The 17884-nt window shown below is 42.5% G+C and overlaps 2 protein-coding genes across 2 annotated transcripts in view; one reads left to right on the plus strand and one right to left on the minus strand.

The window, feature by feature from the left end:
- The window catches only part of LOC115256669 (transcription factor grauzone-like), a 33410-nt gene that overhangs the window by 6679 nt on the left and 8847 nt on the right, over positions 1-17884 (plus strand). The gene's annotated exons all lie outside the window — the stretch shown is intronic.
- Positions 6379-8311, minus strand: LOC115256516 (transcription factor grauzone). Its single transcript, XM_029855201.2, has 4 exons — positions 7969-8311; positions 7235-7901; positions 6998-7163; positions 6379-6928 (listed from the first exon to the last, which is right to left on the minus strand). Exons 1-4 carry the CDS (start codon positions 8092-8094, stop codon positions 6400-6402), a joined length of 1488 nt encoding a protein of 495 aa, XP_029711061.1. The 5' UTR covers positions 8095-8311; the 3' UTR covers positions 6379-6399.

Below are 17884 nucleotides of genomic sequence, written 5' to 3' on the forward strand. Positions count from 1 at the left end.
GACTGGCCGTTCATCAAACAGAACCGAAAACATACGAAGAAACTTTATCCGGTACAGAACACGAAAAATGGAGAAAGAGAGTGCTCGAAGAGATGGCGTCTGCCGCGAGAACGGGACTTGGGAGATCACCGAACTTCCACCAGGTCGTAAGACCATAGACACTAGTTTCCCAATATCCCAAAAAAAGGCCGAAAAAACCTGGCAAAACCCGCAACAACTTTATCGTCTTTTCAGTGGATGTGCCGACTTTCGGGGACCTTTTGCGGTATTTCGTCTTTTTTGGGTTGTGAAAACTGGTGTCGTCCGCCCTGCGAAAAAGCCTCTGTGGACTAAAACAGGCAGCGAGACTTTGGAACTGCAATATTTATGGCATATTCGGGAAGATGTGATTTTGCAGCTCAACAGCTGAACCTTGCCTATACATTAAGCAAACTGAGAAGTCTCCTGATCTGCGTCGATGAAATTATGAAATTATAAATATCGTGGTTATCCAAATAGGGTCCATATAGCCGAGGCGGTAAACGCACGGGTATTCAGCATGACCATGCTGAGGGTGACGGGTTCGATTCCTGGTCGGTCCAGGATCTTTTCGTAAAGGAAATTTCCTTGACTTCCTTGGGCATAGAGTATCTTCGTGCCTGCCACACGATTTACACATGCAAAATGGTCATTGGCAGAGGAAGCTCTCAGTTAAAAACTGTGGAAGTGCTCATAGAACACTAAGCTGAGAAGCAGGCTTTGTCCCAGTGAGGACGTTACGCCAAGAAGAGGAGGAGGAGGTTATCCAAATAAAGTCCGAGTACCGTGCTTTGGTGGCAGCACTTGAGGAGAAGTTCAAGATCGTGGAATCAGGAGATCTTCATTTATTTCTTGGAATACAGGTTATTATGGAGGCATCAAATTTGTGCTGGTCTAGTCAACTGGAGATGCAGCAAGAAAACTAGAGTTTCGTTATCAAGCACCGAGACAGAATACATCACACTAGCAGAGTGTCTTCAAGATGGATGCGCAATCTGATGGATAACCTGGACGGCCCGTTGAAACTGCCTGTACGCGTTAGCTAAGACAACCAGAGGTGCATAGCTCTCACTGTTGTAGAAAGAACTACACGACAATCAAAACGTATAGATACGAAGTACCGCTATGTGCAAGATCTTGTGAAGAAAGATGTTGATAACATGCAATGCACTCTGGTGCACTGAGCAAGATACTTAAGATACCCTATCGCCGCTCCCGATAAGGTACTGAAGCCAGTTGTTCCACTTCTTCGGTTTGCGGTGACATTTCGTTTGTCTGTATGGCTGCAGTGTTCATCGGTGTCGATGTGGTTTTCGATTCTTGCTTCTTGGAACACCCTCTACGGTCTGTGAAGATCACAAGAGGAACCCCTTGGTGAAACTCTGATCTGTCGAAACTCAGGAAAGCGTCGGAACAGACGACGTTCGGCTGGTTCAGAGGCTTTCAGGTCGACTCGCAAGGCCTACAGGAAAGCTCTCCGGTCTGCTGAACGATCCGGCTGGAAAAACCTTTGTACAAATGTTTCCAGTTTGAGTGAAGTCAGTCGGTTAAACAAAATCCTTGCGAAATCTAAAGATTTCCGAGTGAACGAACTTCGTTTGCCAAATGGCGATCTGACTTCCTCTGATGAGGAAGTTCTGGAATGCTTATTAAGCACACACTTCCCTGGATGTGTAGATATTACATCTTCGGATGAACCTGATGTCTTTTCTTGTAGTTACGATTCCCTGGCCTCGGCTCGGAGTATTGTGACTATAGAATCGATTGAGTGGCTTTGCTCCTTTCAAATCTCCTGGGGTAGATGGGATTTATCCTATTTTGCTCCAGAAGGGATTTGATTATTTCAAACATGTTTTGAAAAAAAAAATACTTGTTTGCAGTTTTGCTACAGGGTATATTCCCAAATCCTGGCGGGATATTACTGTGAAGTTTATTCCGAAAGTGGGTCGTGCGTCATATGAAGGAGCAAAGAGTTTCAGACCTATCAGTTTGACCTCTTTTCTTCTGAAATGCTTACAACGCAGTGTGGATCATCACATCCGTGATGTTCATCTGGCCAACGTGCCTCTTCATGTGAACCAACATGCCTACCAATCTGGTAAGTCCACTGTGACTCGTTTACACAAGGTTGTTTACGTTATCGAGAAAGCATTCGCTCAAAAGCAATCTTGTTTGGGTGTTTTCTTAGATATCGAGGGTGCCTTTGACAATGTGCCTTTGGATGCCATATTGGAAGCCGCACGGAGTCATGGTATATCTCCAATGCTTTCCAATTGGATTCATCAAATGCTCAAAACTGATATCTCTTCTCGACATTGCGTCTAGCAGGGATTAGGAAATTGAGTGTTTGTGGATGCCCCCAAGTCTTGTCAACGCTTTTGTGGAATCTCGTAGCAGATACGCTATTGAGGCAACTCAATAATAGCGGTTTTCCTACTTATGGTTTTGTCGACGACTACCTAGCATTGTTAGTTGGTATGTGTATCACCACCCTTTGCGAGCTGATGCAAAGCGCCCTTCAGGTAATTGAGGGTTGGTGTCACCAATATGGCCTTTCGGTTAATCCGAGTAAAATATCTATTGTTCTTTTCACGGAAAGGCGAAACCGTAATGACGTTCGACCTTTGCGTCTCTTTGATTCTGAAATCGATGTGACTGAACAGGTAAAGTACGTTGGAGTCATTCTCGATTCCAAGCTTTCCTGGACACCTCACATTGAGTTCAGAATCAAGAAAGCTTGTATGGCCTTCGGGCAATGCCGGCGTACTTTTGGTACAACTTGGGGTCTAAAACCCAAGTATATCAAATGGATCTACACAACTGTTGTTCGACCAATACTGGCTTATGGACGTCTTGTGTAGTGGCAAAAGGGCGAAATGAGAACGGTCCAATCAAAGTTAGGCCATCTCCAAAGGATGTGCTTAATGGCGATGTCTGGAGCGTTCTCTTCAACTTCCACGGCAGCGCTCGAAGTTCTCTTTGACGTTGTTCCACTACACATTCATCTCAAACAAGAAGCACTTTCTTGCACTTACCGTCTACGGGTACTCGGTCTACTAGAGGAAACTCTTGTGAACCGCACATCAACACACACCTCGTTGTTTCCACTTTTGGTGAATTGGGACAAAATTGTCCTTGCTCCAAGTGATCTTACAATTGCTTGTAATTTTCCATACAGGACATTTTCCACGAAATTCCCTTCCCGGGAAGAGTGGACATCTGGATATCTGGAAAGAAGTATTTCAGATGGCATCGTATGTTACACTGATGGCTCCCTTCTCCAAGGTCGAGCAGGTGCTGGTGTCAATTCTCGTGAGCTAAGGCTGTACCGGTCTTACTCACTTGGTAGACACTGCACCGTTTTTGAGGCCGAAATCTTTGCTCTTATGTGCGGAGTGCAATTGACACTTCAGCAGCACGTAATGGGCAAAGTAATATACTTCTGTACGTATAGCCAGGCTGCTATTAAAGCACTTGCTTCGACCAACTCTAGGTCGAAGATAGTTATCGCTTGTCGAACTCAAATCGAGGAGCTAAATTCAGGAAATGCTGTTCACCTTGTATGGGTACCTGGTCATTCTTCCATCCCTAGAAATAAATTGGCTGATGAGTTAGCTCGCACTGGAGCATTACATGCCTTCATTGGCCCTGAGCCAGCTATTCCGATATCGAAGTGTTGGGTAAAGCTTCAGATTCACACCTGGGCTGCCACTCAACACAGACAATACAGGAATAATTTGGAATCATGTCGTCAAACAAAATCGTATTGTACTGAGCCATCTCCAAGGGTGGCGAAGTATCTTACGAATCTTTCAAAGCAGAATTGCAGCATTCTGGTCAAAGCATTGACTGGCCACTGCCGACTCAGCATCACATGGCGAATATTCAGCGAGCTGATTCATTTGCATGTGATAGCTATGAATCCGATTATGGAACTTCGTATCATTTGATATGTAACTGTCCAGTTTATGCGAAACTGCGTTTCCGAGTATTCGGTAAACACTTATTTGTGCTCATTCTGCGAATGGATTGACGTGAGAAAAGTCGGAGTCGTATATCGAGGTGAGAAATCTCGACTCGAATGAGGTGACTTTCCATTTGATTTACACGGCGAATCACTTCATTCGAGACGCGATTCCTCACCTCGATATACAACTCCGACTTTTCTCACGTCACTCCATTCGCAGAATGAGCACAATTAAGTGAAACTAACTTCAGAAACCTGAATCTTCAGGATATTCTGTTGTTCCTTACCCGCTGTGGTAAAGAGCTCTTTCGCTTTATGCGTTATTTCAGTGCCCTTTTCAGGGCGCTGTTTGAACCCATTGTGGTACGCGTATGCGTTAGTACCCTCTTCCAAGGTATTTTTTCCTATTTCCCTACCTGTCCTTATCCCCATCCTTATCCTTATTTCCTTCCTTTTCCCTCAGGTAGATGATGAAATAGGCTATTATTATGGCGATGGCACAAATGTCCCAAATGGAGGATAATGTACCTCTGGAGCCGGACTTCTGATACCTGATACCCCATAAGAAATACACGTGATTGGCCAAAATAGAAACCAAAGAATATGGCCAAAACTGCGGCAATGCTTCTATTTTGGCCAGTGCCACTTTTAATACAAAAATAAAGTATTAGCTTGATTTCTGTATTTTTCTAATTAAGTATTGGATTCAATGGATTATTTTTATAAAAATGATTTCTCTTAGACTGGCCAAAACCGGTGCCCGCACCCTAGTATTCGGACAATCCTTTCAGCAGCAATGAAGCAAACCATTGATCGTTGACTTCAAAACCGATTTCGCTCAAATCATCTGCTGTTGTCACCAACTTATCGACGTAATCTTTCACAGTATCACATTCTTCTAACTTGATCGTCGTCAACTTGCCCAGAAGACCAACGATCGTCGAATCAGCCCATTGTCCTGGAAAGCTTGCTGCAGTTTCTCCCATGCTTGTTGAGCAGTTTCCGCATGCTTGACCAAACTAAAATTTTGCTTCTCCAAGCTTAAACAGATAGTCGCCAATGCTCGATCACTCATATCCGGGTCGACTGCAACATTTTCCAACGGCTTGACCACACGCCACGTAGGGTCTTGTGCCATTTGGGCAGGTGTACCTATTTTGGGCACTTGCCGCTATAACTAAGTCAATTTTTAACCGATTAATTTAAATTTTTTTCCAGAGTTAGGCACGTACAGTATCTAACTCTGTACAAAAATTCAAATCAATCGGTTTGAAATTGACTTTGTTATAGCGACAAGTGCCCAAAATAGGTACATCTGCCCAAATAGTACAATACCCCACCTTCACGTTTTAAGGCCATTTTCATTGAAAACGCACACGATGCATAATTCTGCCTTCCTTTGAGCTTCTCCATGGCCGGTAGATTTGCTGCACTTCCAAACGTTCGAACCGGAGCTCTTGGCCGCACACCAACTCCGCTTGCAGTTGCGCCTTCACCGATTCCTCCCGTTCCTCAGCTAGTGATTGAGCCGCCACGAGAACTCAGGTTATCCCTCGGAAGAACCATTTCGAAAACTTGCACGAACTATGCCAAATGATTATTTCAAGCTTCTGACAGTTCTGAACCTCTTGAAAGGAATGGAATACGCGTGTTTTTTGGTTGAGCTTTGAAGAATTAATGAACATTTATTTGTTATTCGTTAACCGATATACAATCAACACGTATCTACGTTTACTCTGGCCATTTCCAATAGAACTCTTGAAGGAATCCCCGGGGATCTCTTGGAGTAGTTCCCGAGAAATTTCCGGATGAACTCCTAAGGATCCTCTGGAAGATTTCCCGCCGAAATCATAGAAAAAAAATCCGAGGAGGAATTGTCGAGAAACTCCTGGAGTAATTACTGAGGATCTCTTTTCGCTCTTTGAAAGAAAGCACGACACTAGATAACGGACTAGCATGCATCGCCCAGTGGCATAGCCGAAAACTTTCCCTGACAGCTGCGGCGGGAATCGAACCCACGCTCCTCAGCACGATGCGACTAAGAGCTTGGTGACACTAGTTGCACGACCACGGAGCCGCACACAATATTTCAGTGACTTACCAACACGAAAATAGTGACCAAGTGATTCGCTACCAGGCTTGCTGATAGCAAAAGAAGGTGTAGAGCGCAGAGAGCACTATGGGCGTGACCAGGTGGAGCGTGATCTGGTGAGCGTTGGACGTGACCGACTTTGGAGATTTGCAGCAGCACTTATGGCGACAAATTCTCGATGCAGTGTTATCATGAATTTGATTTTGAACTAATTAAAGACAATAGATCAGGCATAACTCCACTCTGGACAATCAAAACCAGCTCAAATGATTGTCATCGCAAATGAAGCAACAACGAAAGGTTCGTCAAATACACTCACATATTATTTCCCATATAACTTACTGTTATGCTCCTGCAGCCACTCGTCCGGATGTCGATTCTTTTTGTGCGAGTGCATATTGGCACTGGAGTTGAACGATTTCGAACAGATCGAACAACTGTGCAGGGCGGCACCTACGTGCACCGACGCAACGTGTTCCTTCAGCGAAATTAGCTGGACGAATGTTTTGGTGCAGTACTGGCAGCGGTGCAGCTGTCGCTGCTCGTTGTGCTGCCGTCGGATGTGCCCCTTGAGGGCACGCGGATGCGGCGACACGTGACCGCACTGGTCACACTTGCTCTCCTGACCCCGGTGACCCTGCATGTGCCTTCGCCAGCTCAGGCGATTCTTGAGCCATCGGGAGCAGATTTCGCACTGCATCTTCAACTGGTCCGGCGATTCGTGTTCCATTTTGTGCAGCAAAAAGTCGGACTTGAGATGAAAACCTTTGGCGCAAATGTCACAGATAAATTTCGTGGGCTTGGTGTGATATTTTTGTATGTGCATGTTTAGAATGTTCCGCGATTTGTAACTGTGTAGAAGGAAAGCATCTTTTGTAAGGTAATTTAGGGGGATTAAGCTTGCAAAGTGCAGTACTTACACCTTTCCGCAAGGTTCACATCTGCAGCTTTGGTTATCCCAGTCAATGTGCTCCTGCACGTGCAACTTGAGCTTGTATTCTCGGGTGAAGCGTTTGTCACATCTATCACACTTGAACGGTTTATCCTCCTCGGAAATGTGGAACTCCCTCATGTGTCGTTTGATTCCTTAAGAAAGAACATTTGATCGAATAAAATGATTAATTTTGTACATTGCAACAGGAAACAATGCTACATACCTTCAGAATCGGTGAAGTTCCTCTGACATGCCTCGCACCGGAACGTTTCCGGATTCTCTATTGTCTGCACATGTTGGTACAATCGAGTCCTTCTGTAGAACCGATTCCCACAACACTCAATGAAAGCCGATTTGTTCCCATGGGCGTCCAGTGAGTGCTTCTGGAACAGCGTGAACGTTAAGCAACTTGTCCCGCACTGCTCGCAAGTGTAGCTCACGTGCTTTCTGATGTATTCGTCCTCTTTCAAGCGCTCCTCCTTGGACTTAAGCGTATATTTTCTCGGTTTAACCGTCTTCGGTTTATTCTGCTTAGGGTCTTTCGCTTCAACCTCCTTGTCGGAACCCGCCGGCTCCGAGTCACTGTGCGCCTCCACTTCCGCTGTCCAAGCAGCCGCTTCTTTCTTGATATCATCGCCGTCACTTCCGGCATCAATTGGTTCCCTTTTAATGTCGTCATCTTCAGCCGCAACGAACATCGAACCATCGTCCTCTTCCTCCAGGAATTCGACAGCTTCGTCGTCACCTTCTGCCGGTTCGCTTTTCAGTAAGACGATCTGTTGCATGAAACTTTTTCGATAGAGTTCTTCGACTGCTCCGTAAAACCGATGGAAACTGTCGACCTGTTCCCAGCAGGAAGCGCAAATATGGGCCTGGCGGAAGTCATCTTCCTGCAATGCGGGAGAGTAAAGTTAATTTCGTGAGATGAATCGATTTACTTTTATTCGAGTCACTTACCGTGAACCAAAAGTGCTTGTTCAGAGCACTGGCTATGTTCTGATTTTCTGCGCTCTCAACACCAAGGAATGTTAAGTTTCCGGTTTGGAAACAGGTCAGACAGCACTCGTTTCCGTCTTTTTGCATGATTTTTCAAACTGTTGCACGTAAACACTTCATAAAATTAAATTTTCTAATGATCTAATCTAAATTAAATTAAATGATCTAATGATTATGCGAGAAACACGCACGGGAATAGTAAACAAACTGTGTGGAGAAGAGGAGAAGCAATCGAACGGCGAGAACAAAAAAAAGCAAAAAATGTCAAACAGCCGATCGAGCCGAGTAGCGCTAAGGGGTCGCAAAAAGTAAAGTAGTGCAACACGCATGTAATCGATTCTGAAGAAATTCATGAAAAGGCCGTAACTGATACTGATAAATAAAATGCACAAAATTTAAGCGCAAACGAGGATCTGTAAGTAGATCTGTATGGGCTTGTTCACAAATGTCATAACGCTGGAGGGGGTGGGTGGGTATCAGCCATGATGTTACAGCCCGAACAAAAAAATTTTCTCTCCATACAAAAATAGTGTTACGAAGGGGTGGGTGGGTGTCAAAAAAAAACCCATTTTGGCGTTATCAAATTTGTGAATGAACCCTATCAGTATTTAGCAAATACCATCTTTGCAGGGTTGTTGTCCGGCATTCTTGCAGCATGTCCTGCTCACGTTCTGGATGGGGTATACGCCTGGGTGATCTAGACGTACCACGGTACCACTCTGACATTCCCATCGTACACCGATTTAACCTTGGATTTAATGACCTATTTAAAAAAGTCATAGTTGGCCAACTGCCCACCCGTGGCGTTCGCATCGTTTTTGTTCGAGTTTGATGGTGCCCACTACCGCCACCTAGTACACATGTCAAAAAGTTCGATGTGCACCCTTTTCATTTCATTTCGTGCACGCAGAAAAATGGCGCTTGTTTAAAACAATAAAACGCATGGTTGATTTTCAAACTGAGAATTTACTTATTCCAAAGTTATATTTAATTGTTTTCATAAAAACAACCGATTACCATCACTTCATATAATGTCAAAAATTTCATTTGTTTCAACTAAATAAAAACCATAAACATGGTCCGAAAGCACTCACACTTCTATAAAATGCTTACCCCAACATCGCCACAACGAAGAAGGTGGAGCAAATCCATCACGCCAACTCCCAAGTGCAGCTTTGGCCGTGATGGATAACGCGCAAGTACTCACGACAGCATCCACAAAAAGTTGATTGGTTTCGCCTTTTTTGTCTTTTTTAGTCGTTCTCCTCCCCATTCGCTTACCGACGGTCTAAAAATAGATTTCCGAGCTGCCGCAGTTGCTGCCGTCACCACCACAATCACATTCCGGGTTTGTTAGTGGCAAAAGTGCAGTCGTTTGAATCAATCCATTATTTCATGTTGAAAATACCATATCTCTGTTTGTTTTACCAAACTGTCAAAAATTTCGACAAATGAAAATATTTGTATTATCAAACAATAGAACAGTTCAGTTTAAACTAGAAATCAGTTTGTCGCTATAGTAAACTGAAAAATCGGTTGATTTGAACTAGAATTTAATTCTGTTTACAATTTATTTTTCTGCGTGTTTTCTGCGACCGAGAGCACCTCTGCGTTCCCACAACCCGCACGGACTGGGGTATTTGTTAGACGGAAAGGATGGGAGATCAGGGAGTCACCGTTGGGTCGGTGATGCGATCCATGGATAAGGGTTATTTCTCGGGTTATTTATAGTAATAGATTGTGTGGTGAATACTATGATGAAGGTCAAGCGGCACAGTTCGCTTTGGTTGCATAACTTGTAGGTGCCGTTATATACACTGTGCTGTGGAAGTTGAAAAGAAGGGAAACGAATTTTTCAATTCGTTTCTGGTTCTAGCGATGGCTATGAACATATACATGAGTTGCATATCTAGAGAAGAGAGAGAAAATAGATAGAAAGATAAAAAGTAGGGGGAAAGGGACGGGCCGGAGATTGAATCCATGACCTTCTGCATACGAATCTGAAGCGGTAGCCACTAGACCACCAAGCCCGTCTATTCCCGTAGAACTCGTGGAGGAGTTTTCGAGAAATTCCCGAATAATTCGTGAAAAAAAACCCGAGGAACTCCTAGAAGAATTTCATCGAGGAATTTCCGGACAAATTTTCGTGGATCTCCTCGAGGAATTCCCAAAGAAATCCTGGAAGAATTCTCTAGGAACTCCTTGAGGTATTACCCGAATATCCCTTGAAGAGATTTCCGAGGAACTCCTGTAAAAAATCTCCGAGGAACTCGTGGAGAAATTCCCGAGGAACTCTTGCAAGAATATCCGAGGATCTTTTGGAGGAATTCCCGAAGAACTTCTGAGGAATTCTCGAGAAACTCCAGGATGTATTCAAGAGGAACTTCCGAAGGATTTCTCGAGGAACTCCGGGTTTTCTGAGTAATACATGAAGGAAATTCCTAAAAACTTCTGGAAAAATTCCAAAGGATCTCCTTGAGTAATTCCTCAGGAATTCCTAAAAGAATTCCCAAGGTACTACTGAAAAAAATCTCGGCAAACTGCTGGAGGAAATTCCGAGAAACTCCTGGGGGAATTCCCAAAGAAGTCTTTAAGAAATTCTGGAGGAACTCCTAAAATAGCTCTTGGAGTTTCCAAATAATTCCAGGAGTTATGCTCGAGAAACTCCTGGAGGTATTTCAGGACGAGTTCGCAAAGAATTCCAGGAGGAATCCCTGAGAAAATCCTGGAGGAATTTCAGAGGAACTCCGGCAGGAATTCTCGTGGAACTCGTGGAGGTATTCCGAGGAACTCCTGGAGGAATTCCCAAGGATCTCCTGGAGTGATTCCTAAGGAACTTCTGAAGGAATTCCCGAGGATCGCTTGAAAAAGTTCTCGGCAAACTTCTGGAGGAATTCCCGAAAAAATATTGGAGGAATACCCGATGAACTCCTGTAGGTACTCTAGAGGAACTCCTGCAGGAATTTCCTAGGAACTCCTGAAAATTTTCTCGACTCCCTGGGCATAGTGTATCATTGCCCTTGCCTCACAATATACAAATTCATGAAATGGCAGGCAAAGGAAGACCTTCAATTAATAACTATGGAAGTGCTCAAAGATCACTAAGTTGAAGAGACTAGCAGACTAAGTTCCAGTTGGAACGTCGAGCCAGAAAAAAAGAAAGAAAAAGAACCTTTTGGGCCTCATGACCTATTGGACTTCATGACCTATTGGGCCTTATGACCTATTGGGCCTCATGATCTATTGAATCTTAGGGTTCATTCAAATATTACGTAACGCAAAATTTGTCAATTTTAGACCCCCTCCCTCCACCAGTTAACAACTTTTGTATGGAAAATTTAGAACTTTTGTATATAGCGTAACACAGCGCTAGACCACCCCCCTTTGCGTTACGCAATATTCGAACGAACCCTTATGACCTATTGGATCTTATGACCTATTGACCTCATGATCTCAGCTTAATGACCTATTCGGCCTTATGACCTTTTTGGCCTAATGACCTATTGGCGGAATCATGAAACGAATATTATATTGCGACATTTGCACCCATTTAGACTCGGCCGAAATTCATTATCATCACAGTCGAATTTCGCACACGACTTCGCAGCGGCTGGCATACACAAGTTAGGTTGAGTTCGTGACAGGGGCGTCGGGTGCACAACAGGTAAACAAAATAAGTTTGATTAGTGTGAAATGCGGCTGGAAAATGATGATTCAGTGGATTCTCTAATTATCACAGTAGTCTAAACATTGGCGAGAAACCCAATAGAAATACCTGAAATGATAATAGGTCTCGTCCAGAATTTATTGAATGAATTCCCCTTGTAATAACAACCACTAACGTAGGCAGCCTTTTCTTTTTTGATTAATTCTTTTTTCATAAATACTAAGAAAAGCGGGATGAAGAAGAGGGCAAGTCTCTTGTCTTGTGTATTTACAACTGAGATTCCTACAAAAGTGCTGCTGTGAATCCTCCAGATATTTCTTTAAAATTTCTTGCTGTTATTCCTTCAGGGGTTTCCAGTAGTATTTTAAGCGAAATTCCTAAGGAGAGAAATCTGGAAAAATCATTGGAAATATCTATAGAAATCCTTGGAGAAATCACAGAATGGATGTGTAGGTATTTGATAACGTGGACATACTTCTGGAGCAATCTCTGCAAGAATTTCAGCATTTCAGCAGGAGTTCCTTGAGAAGTTATCCAAAGATTTCTTCATTTTCCCAAGAGTTCCTCTTGACATTTTCGGCGGATTTCTCCAAGAGTTTCTTCAGAAATTCCTCTAGGAAATCTTCTAGGATACCTACCGTAATATTTACATTAATCCATTGTGTATTGTTCTCAAAATTCTGTGCCAAAGTTATACTGAATCGGATACAGGAGAAAATAGACGCGGCTCTCCGGTGGCAGCGATATCAACAGAAATTCGAGAACGTAAATGGAGGAAGTCGACCACACACCACGAAAGAACGGAGACGAAATCTGCAAGCAAGCGCTGGATTGGAATCCGGCAGGACATCGCAGCAGAGACAGAACCAGGAGCCCGTGGCGACGAAGCCTCAACAAGCAAATCAAAGAAAGCGAACCTGACCTGGGTCCAGGTCAAGGCTGAAGCCAGCTGCAGCCCAGGATGAAGATCTTTTACGTTGGCCCTATGTACCCCCAGAGGTGCTCAGGATACATCAGTGAGTGAGTGATTCCTGCAGAAGTTCCTTCGGTGATTGCTACAGGGATGTTTAAAAGGTACCTCCAAAAATTCACCATGGAGATTACTCAAGAATGCGTGCTGAGTTTCCGCCAAGATTACTTCATATGATTCCTACAGGAATTTCTTTCGAAATTATCAAATAATATCTTCACAAACTTACCCATGTTTTTTTTGCCAAATTTCTCTAGTGATTTTTCTCTGAATTTCTCTTCGTATTCTGGAAATCCTCTTCAAATTTCTTTGAGAATTCCTGTTGAAAGTGGTCCTGAAATGGTACTGTGGTTTTCAAGGCTTTCGTGGTGGGAATCCTACAAGAAGTGTTGCTGGAACTCTTCAAGCAATTCCTGCTAGAAATACTTCAGGAGGATTCCCAAAAGCAAAAACTGCAGAAATACCATCTAGAAGTGCTCTCAAAAGATTTGGGAAGCCTGCTGGGGTGTCTCTAAAAACTCTTCCTGGGATTCCTCAAGGAAATCTCTTGTCATTCTTCCAGAAATTTCAGCTATGATCCTTCAGAGAATTTGTGAAAGATAACTCTAGGAATTTCTTATTGTATTCCAGTCATTACTGCTGAGATTCCTTCAAGATCTACTACTGATTTTTTCGAATTCTTGAGAAATTTCATGCATTTTCAGCATTTCCAATTATTACTGTTGAGAATCTTCCAGGAATTCCTGGATGATTTCCTGCAGGTGGGAAACTCAGAAAAAATCCTGGAGGATTCCAGTCTGAAATTTATAGAAGAATCCCAGCTGCAGTCCAGTAGCAATCCCAGCAGTAGTTCCCAAAATAATCTGAAGGGGATTCCTAGTAGGAGTACTTAGTTTCTCAAGAAATCCATGCTGGTATCGCTGGAGGAATCCCAGCAAGAATTTTTAGTAAAAATTGTGCAAAATAGTGCAAAAATTGCTGAAGAATAAATTATAAAGGAATCATTGAAACTACAGGCGGAATTTATGAAGGAATTTCGAGAGCAATTTCTGAAAGTATCTATGGAGACATCACTGGAAGAACTTTTGCAGGATTTTTTAGAAAAATCCGTGGAGGAATTCATGAAAAAATACTTGGAGAAATCACAGGAAGAATTCCTGCAGGAACTTCAAGTGGACTCCCTGGAAAAATCCTGGATGGTATCAGCAATCCATGTAGCAATTCCTAGAGGAACCCAACAGGCATTCCGGAGACAATCCAAGAGAAATTTATGAAAACATTATCTTGGAATTCTTCAACAAATGCCTGATGGGATTATTTTAAATATTCTTGTTGGGATTGCTTCAAAGGTGTCTGCAATAGTTCTTTTACATATCCTTACAAGGATTCCTCCAGAGATTTATCTAAGGGGTCCTATAGAAAATCCTCTTGCTATGTCTCCAGAGATTTCTTCAAGAATTCCTTCAGGACTATGTCTTAGAATAGCAACAGATATTACTACTAGGACTTCTCCAGAAATTACTGATGGAGTTTCTCAAGCATTTTCAGCTGAAAGAACTTCAGGATGATCTGTAGCGAGAGATACCTGCGTAATCTCAGCAAAAGTTCCTGATGGTTTCTACCAGAAATTTATAAATAAATATTCCTGAAGTAATACCAGTAAGAATTTCTAAAAGAATGTCAAGGTGATTTCAAATAGGAATTACTGGGAACATTCTAAAACATTCTAAGAACATTTTTGTAGTAATTCTCGTAGAAATCCTTGAAGGAATCACAGCAGTAAATTTCGAAGGAATCTCAGCTGTAAATACTAGAGTTGGCATGCTTCTCACTCTCCTAAATAAGCACAAGACAAAGACAGATGGAAGAGGGGGATTAGCCGAGTTCTGGCAGCACTGCAATTTCCATTGCACGCATCTCCCTATCGTCGCGCAGTTTTCGGGTCTTTTATAAGTGATTACGGTCGTTTTAATATCGAAACGTGCTACAATCGATGGAATACGGGCATATCTCTCGGATTAGTACGAAAAATCGATGGAGTGCTAAATTGAAGTAGCTATTTTGTGAATTTAAACATGCCCCGTACTAGCTGCCATTATTTTCTTAATGGCCTACCGCAAGCTTTTTCTTCTCCACAAATGCGGTGCTAGCAGTGTGTGCAACGTATGCACAAGTGTACGTCAAATATGAGTGGAATTCGAGTTCGTATTAGTGTGGCATGCTCTGTGGCTTTGTAGCAATGATGACGTGGGAAAGTGTGTGCATAACGAAAAGAATCCAGAAACGTGCGGCTTCAAGTGAATGGAATAAGTGAAGAATTCTGTAGACGCCACCACCACAACCAAGCGACAGTGAGAGACCAATGAGAGTATATTACAGGTGGGGAAGAAGAAGAGATGGCTATGTATTAGTAAGCAAAGAAAAATGTAAACACAAATAGTGACGTCACTATTTGACACGCGTTCTTATGGGAGCTCGCTTTGCTTGTAGTAGTGACATGTTTTGCACCAGACACGGATCTCACGCACACGAAGTATCTTCTTCCCCACCTGTAATATACTCTCATTGGTGAGAGACTATCTGCTGAAAATACTGGCTGCCCAACATAATTCTTAAGTGCCCCACACAATGCATACGTTTGCGTGTGCGTGACAGTAGTTTGACACATTTCCCATGGGAAAACTGTCAAAAAAACGCAAACCTCGACGGAACGGACGCTATGTGTTCCAGGCTTTAGACCTGGGTCTTGGAGATGAAAACCGGTGAGAATGTTTCATGCAAAATACTTTTCCCCCATTATCTGTTAATTTATCATTATCTAACATATTTAGTTTCCATTGTACTCAAACATTCTATCAACATAAACGAACTAATTGCCCTTATATATTTTGCTTCCATTTGACAACACATTGTGGATTGAAAAGTGGGAACTTTCTCCCTAAAAGCCCACCACCACAAGCCCAAGTGAGTTTCGACTACTCACCTCCAGATGTCGCTAATGGAAAAGCTCTGGCACTGGTATCGCACAACCTTGACATTACAAAAGCTGCTTCTACCTTCTCTCATAACTACAATATAACTGAAAAGCTGAGAAAACATAACTGTTTCGTATGCACCTATCGACAGGGGTTTTAAATTAGGAAAGGTACGACGCGAAGTAGTTTGACATCAGAACGAGCATAATTTATATTTCGGTGTTCATAATGTTTCAGGCCTTAGTTTTAGAAGCGGCTTTGGCATCCCGGCAGATGACTACCCGATGCTGCTGTCCGTGAAATTTGCTTCGGTAAAAAGCTCTCTTGCACAAATGCTAGGCGCACGCGTAAAATCATTCATGCTCAAGTGTATTTGGGTTGCATTTATTACTAAGATAATAGTTCACTTTCAGCAGGATTATTTGTATGATGAAATCAACGAATAGAATCATTCCGAAATCTATACACATATTTACGATGTACAAAAAATAATCGGATTATTATTATTATTAATTAATTCATACTAATAGGTATATCATATTATATGTGTGGATTTTTATCGCGAACCACTGAATGGTCCATGCTCAGCAAGTGATACATTCGCGATTGTAACATTTCATGAACCAACATGCTCGGGAACGCTCCCCGAAATGCTGTTCATTCTCTTGCCCGGTTCGATACGAGAGCGCAATCAAGAGAGAAGATGCTCGATGACGCTAATGAAAGCGATGCATTCGGTAAGAATATTTTATTGCCATAATTCTTTTTTTATTGTGACTACACAACCTGCAACGTTATGAATACAGTTAAATTAAATAGTATTTCACGTTTTTAAAGCGAAAACGCATTAAATACTGATGAAAATAACGATTATTCACAGTTGCCCCAAGCCAACGATGAGCGATCATCGGTAAGTGTTACACTTAGCGATGCCCGCTCATCGCCGCAGCTTGTTTATATCGGAGTATCCTCTTTGTGTTCCTTCGTGAACCATGCGACTCGACGAGAGAACATACACCGCTTGGTAATTGAAACAGAACCAACAGAAGGGAAGAAAAACTGCCGAGTGGTTCACTGATCACTTTTTCGTCCAAACACTGATCATATAATAATCATTTCTATAATTTTAACTAGCCAAAGCTGCCGGTTGAGTGTGTGAGCTTAAGCGTGCATGCAGCACGCGGTATGTCGATGATGTCGCATGCACCGAGAAAAATTTCTACTCAATGACTGAGTTGGCCTTACTCAGAAATCGAAAAATCCTTTGTTTTCTTACTCAGTTTCGGCTAAAAGTGGGACAACCCATTGGCAATGGGTTGTCCCACTTTTAACCGAAACTGAGTAAGAAAACAAAGGATTTTTCGATTTCTGAGTAAGACCAACTCAGTCACTGAGTAGAAATTTTTCCCTGTGTGACATATATGGTTGTCTCCGTTGTCTCTGTCTTACAGGAAAAAAAAAAAATGTGTATCTTATTGGATTTTTGCTGCACAGGGAAAAATTTCTACTCAGTGACTGAGTTGGTCTTACTCAGAAATCGAAAAATCCTTTGTTTTCTTACTCAGTTTCCGTTAAAAGTGGGACAACCCATTGCCAATGGGTTGTCCCACTTTTAGCCGAAACTGAGTAAGAAAACAAAGGATTTTTCGATTTCTGAGTAAGGCCAACTCAGTCATTGAGTAGAAATTTTTCTCGGTGTGGCTTAACATCGGTTTAGGAGGGTTGACGCATTTTGGACGATTTTTATTGGAGATGGCCCTGCTTCGGTGTTGGGTTCTCGGGCTGGGTGAGTTTCGTTCACCGGTGGATAGATCCATGGTTGCGCACAGAAGTTCATGCCGCTTGGTATAGGTTTTATTGAGGGGTGGCGAGGAGTGCCTGAGATGGGTCCCTCCGACAGGATGGCCCCAAACCCTATCATCATTTAAATACAAATTTGTAATGTAGAGTATTTTTAATTATTTAGTCTGCTTCGGAGCTGGTTCGTGTTAGAAAGAGTAACTTCATAAATACAATTTGACTTTCAGGTAATATTAGGGAATTGCCGCTTATCTGCTTTCTCGTTAAGTGAACTGTATCCTAGACTGTATCATACATTATATTTACATTGTAATTTTCATATTGTTTTTTTTTTCCTTGAACCGATATAATGTTTGCTGATAAATTACAATTACAATATTTTCTTTTTAACAAATATGGATTTTGAAAACGAAAACCAATTACCATCAATTAATATAAGGGTAGCATTTACTATGCTTAAGGTAC

Source organism: Aedes albopictus, chromosome 1 (assembly GCF_035046485.1).
Source record: "Aedes albopictus strain Foshan chromosome 1, AalbF5, whole genome shotgun sequence".
Lineage (NCBI taxonomy): Eukaryota > Metazoa > Arthropoda > Insecta > Diptera > Culicidae > Aedes > Aedes albopictus.

Coding starts and splice junctions, on each gene's coding strand:
- LOC115256516 (XM_029855201.2), bottom strand. CDS start 8,094: ATGCAAAAAGACGGAAACGAGTGCTGTCTGACCTGTTTCCAAACCGGA. Junction 7,902..7,968: donor ACAAGCACTTTTGGTTCACG/GTAAGTGACTCG, acceptor CCCGCATTGCAG/GAAGATGACTTCCGCCAGGC. Junction 7,164..7,234: donor GAACTTCACCGATTCTGAAG/GTATGTAGCATT, acceptor TTCTTTCTTAAG/GAATCAAACGACACATGAGG.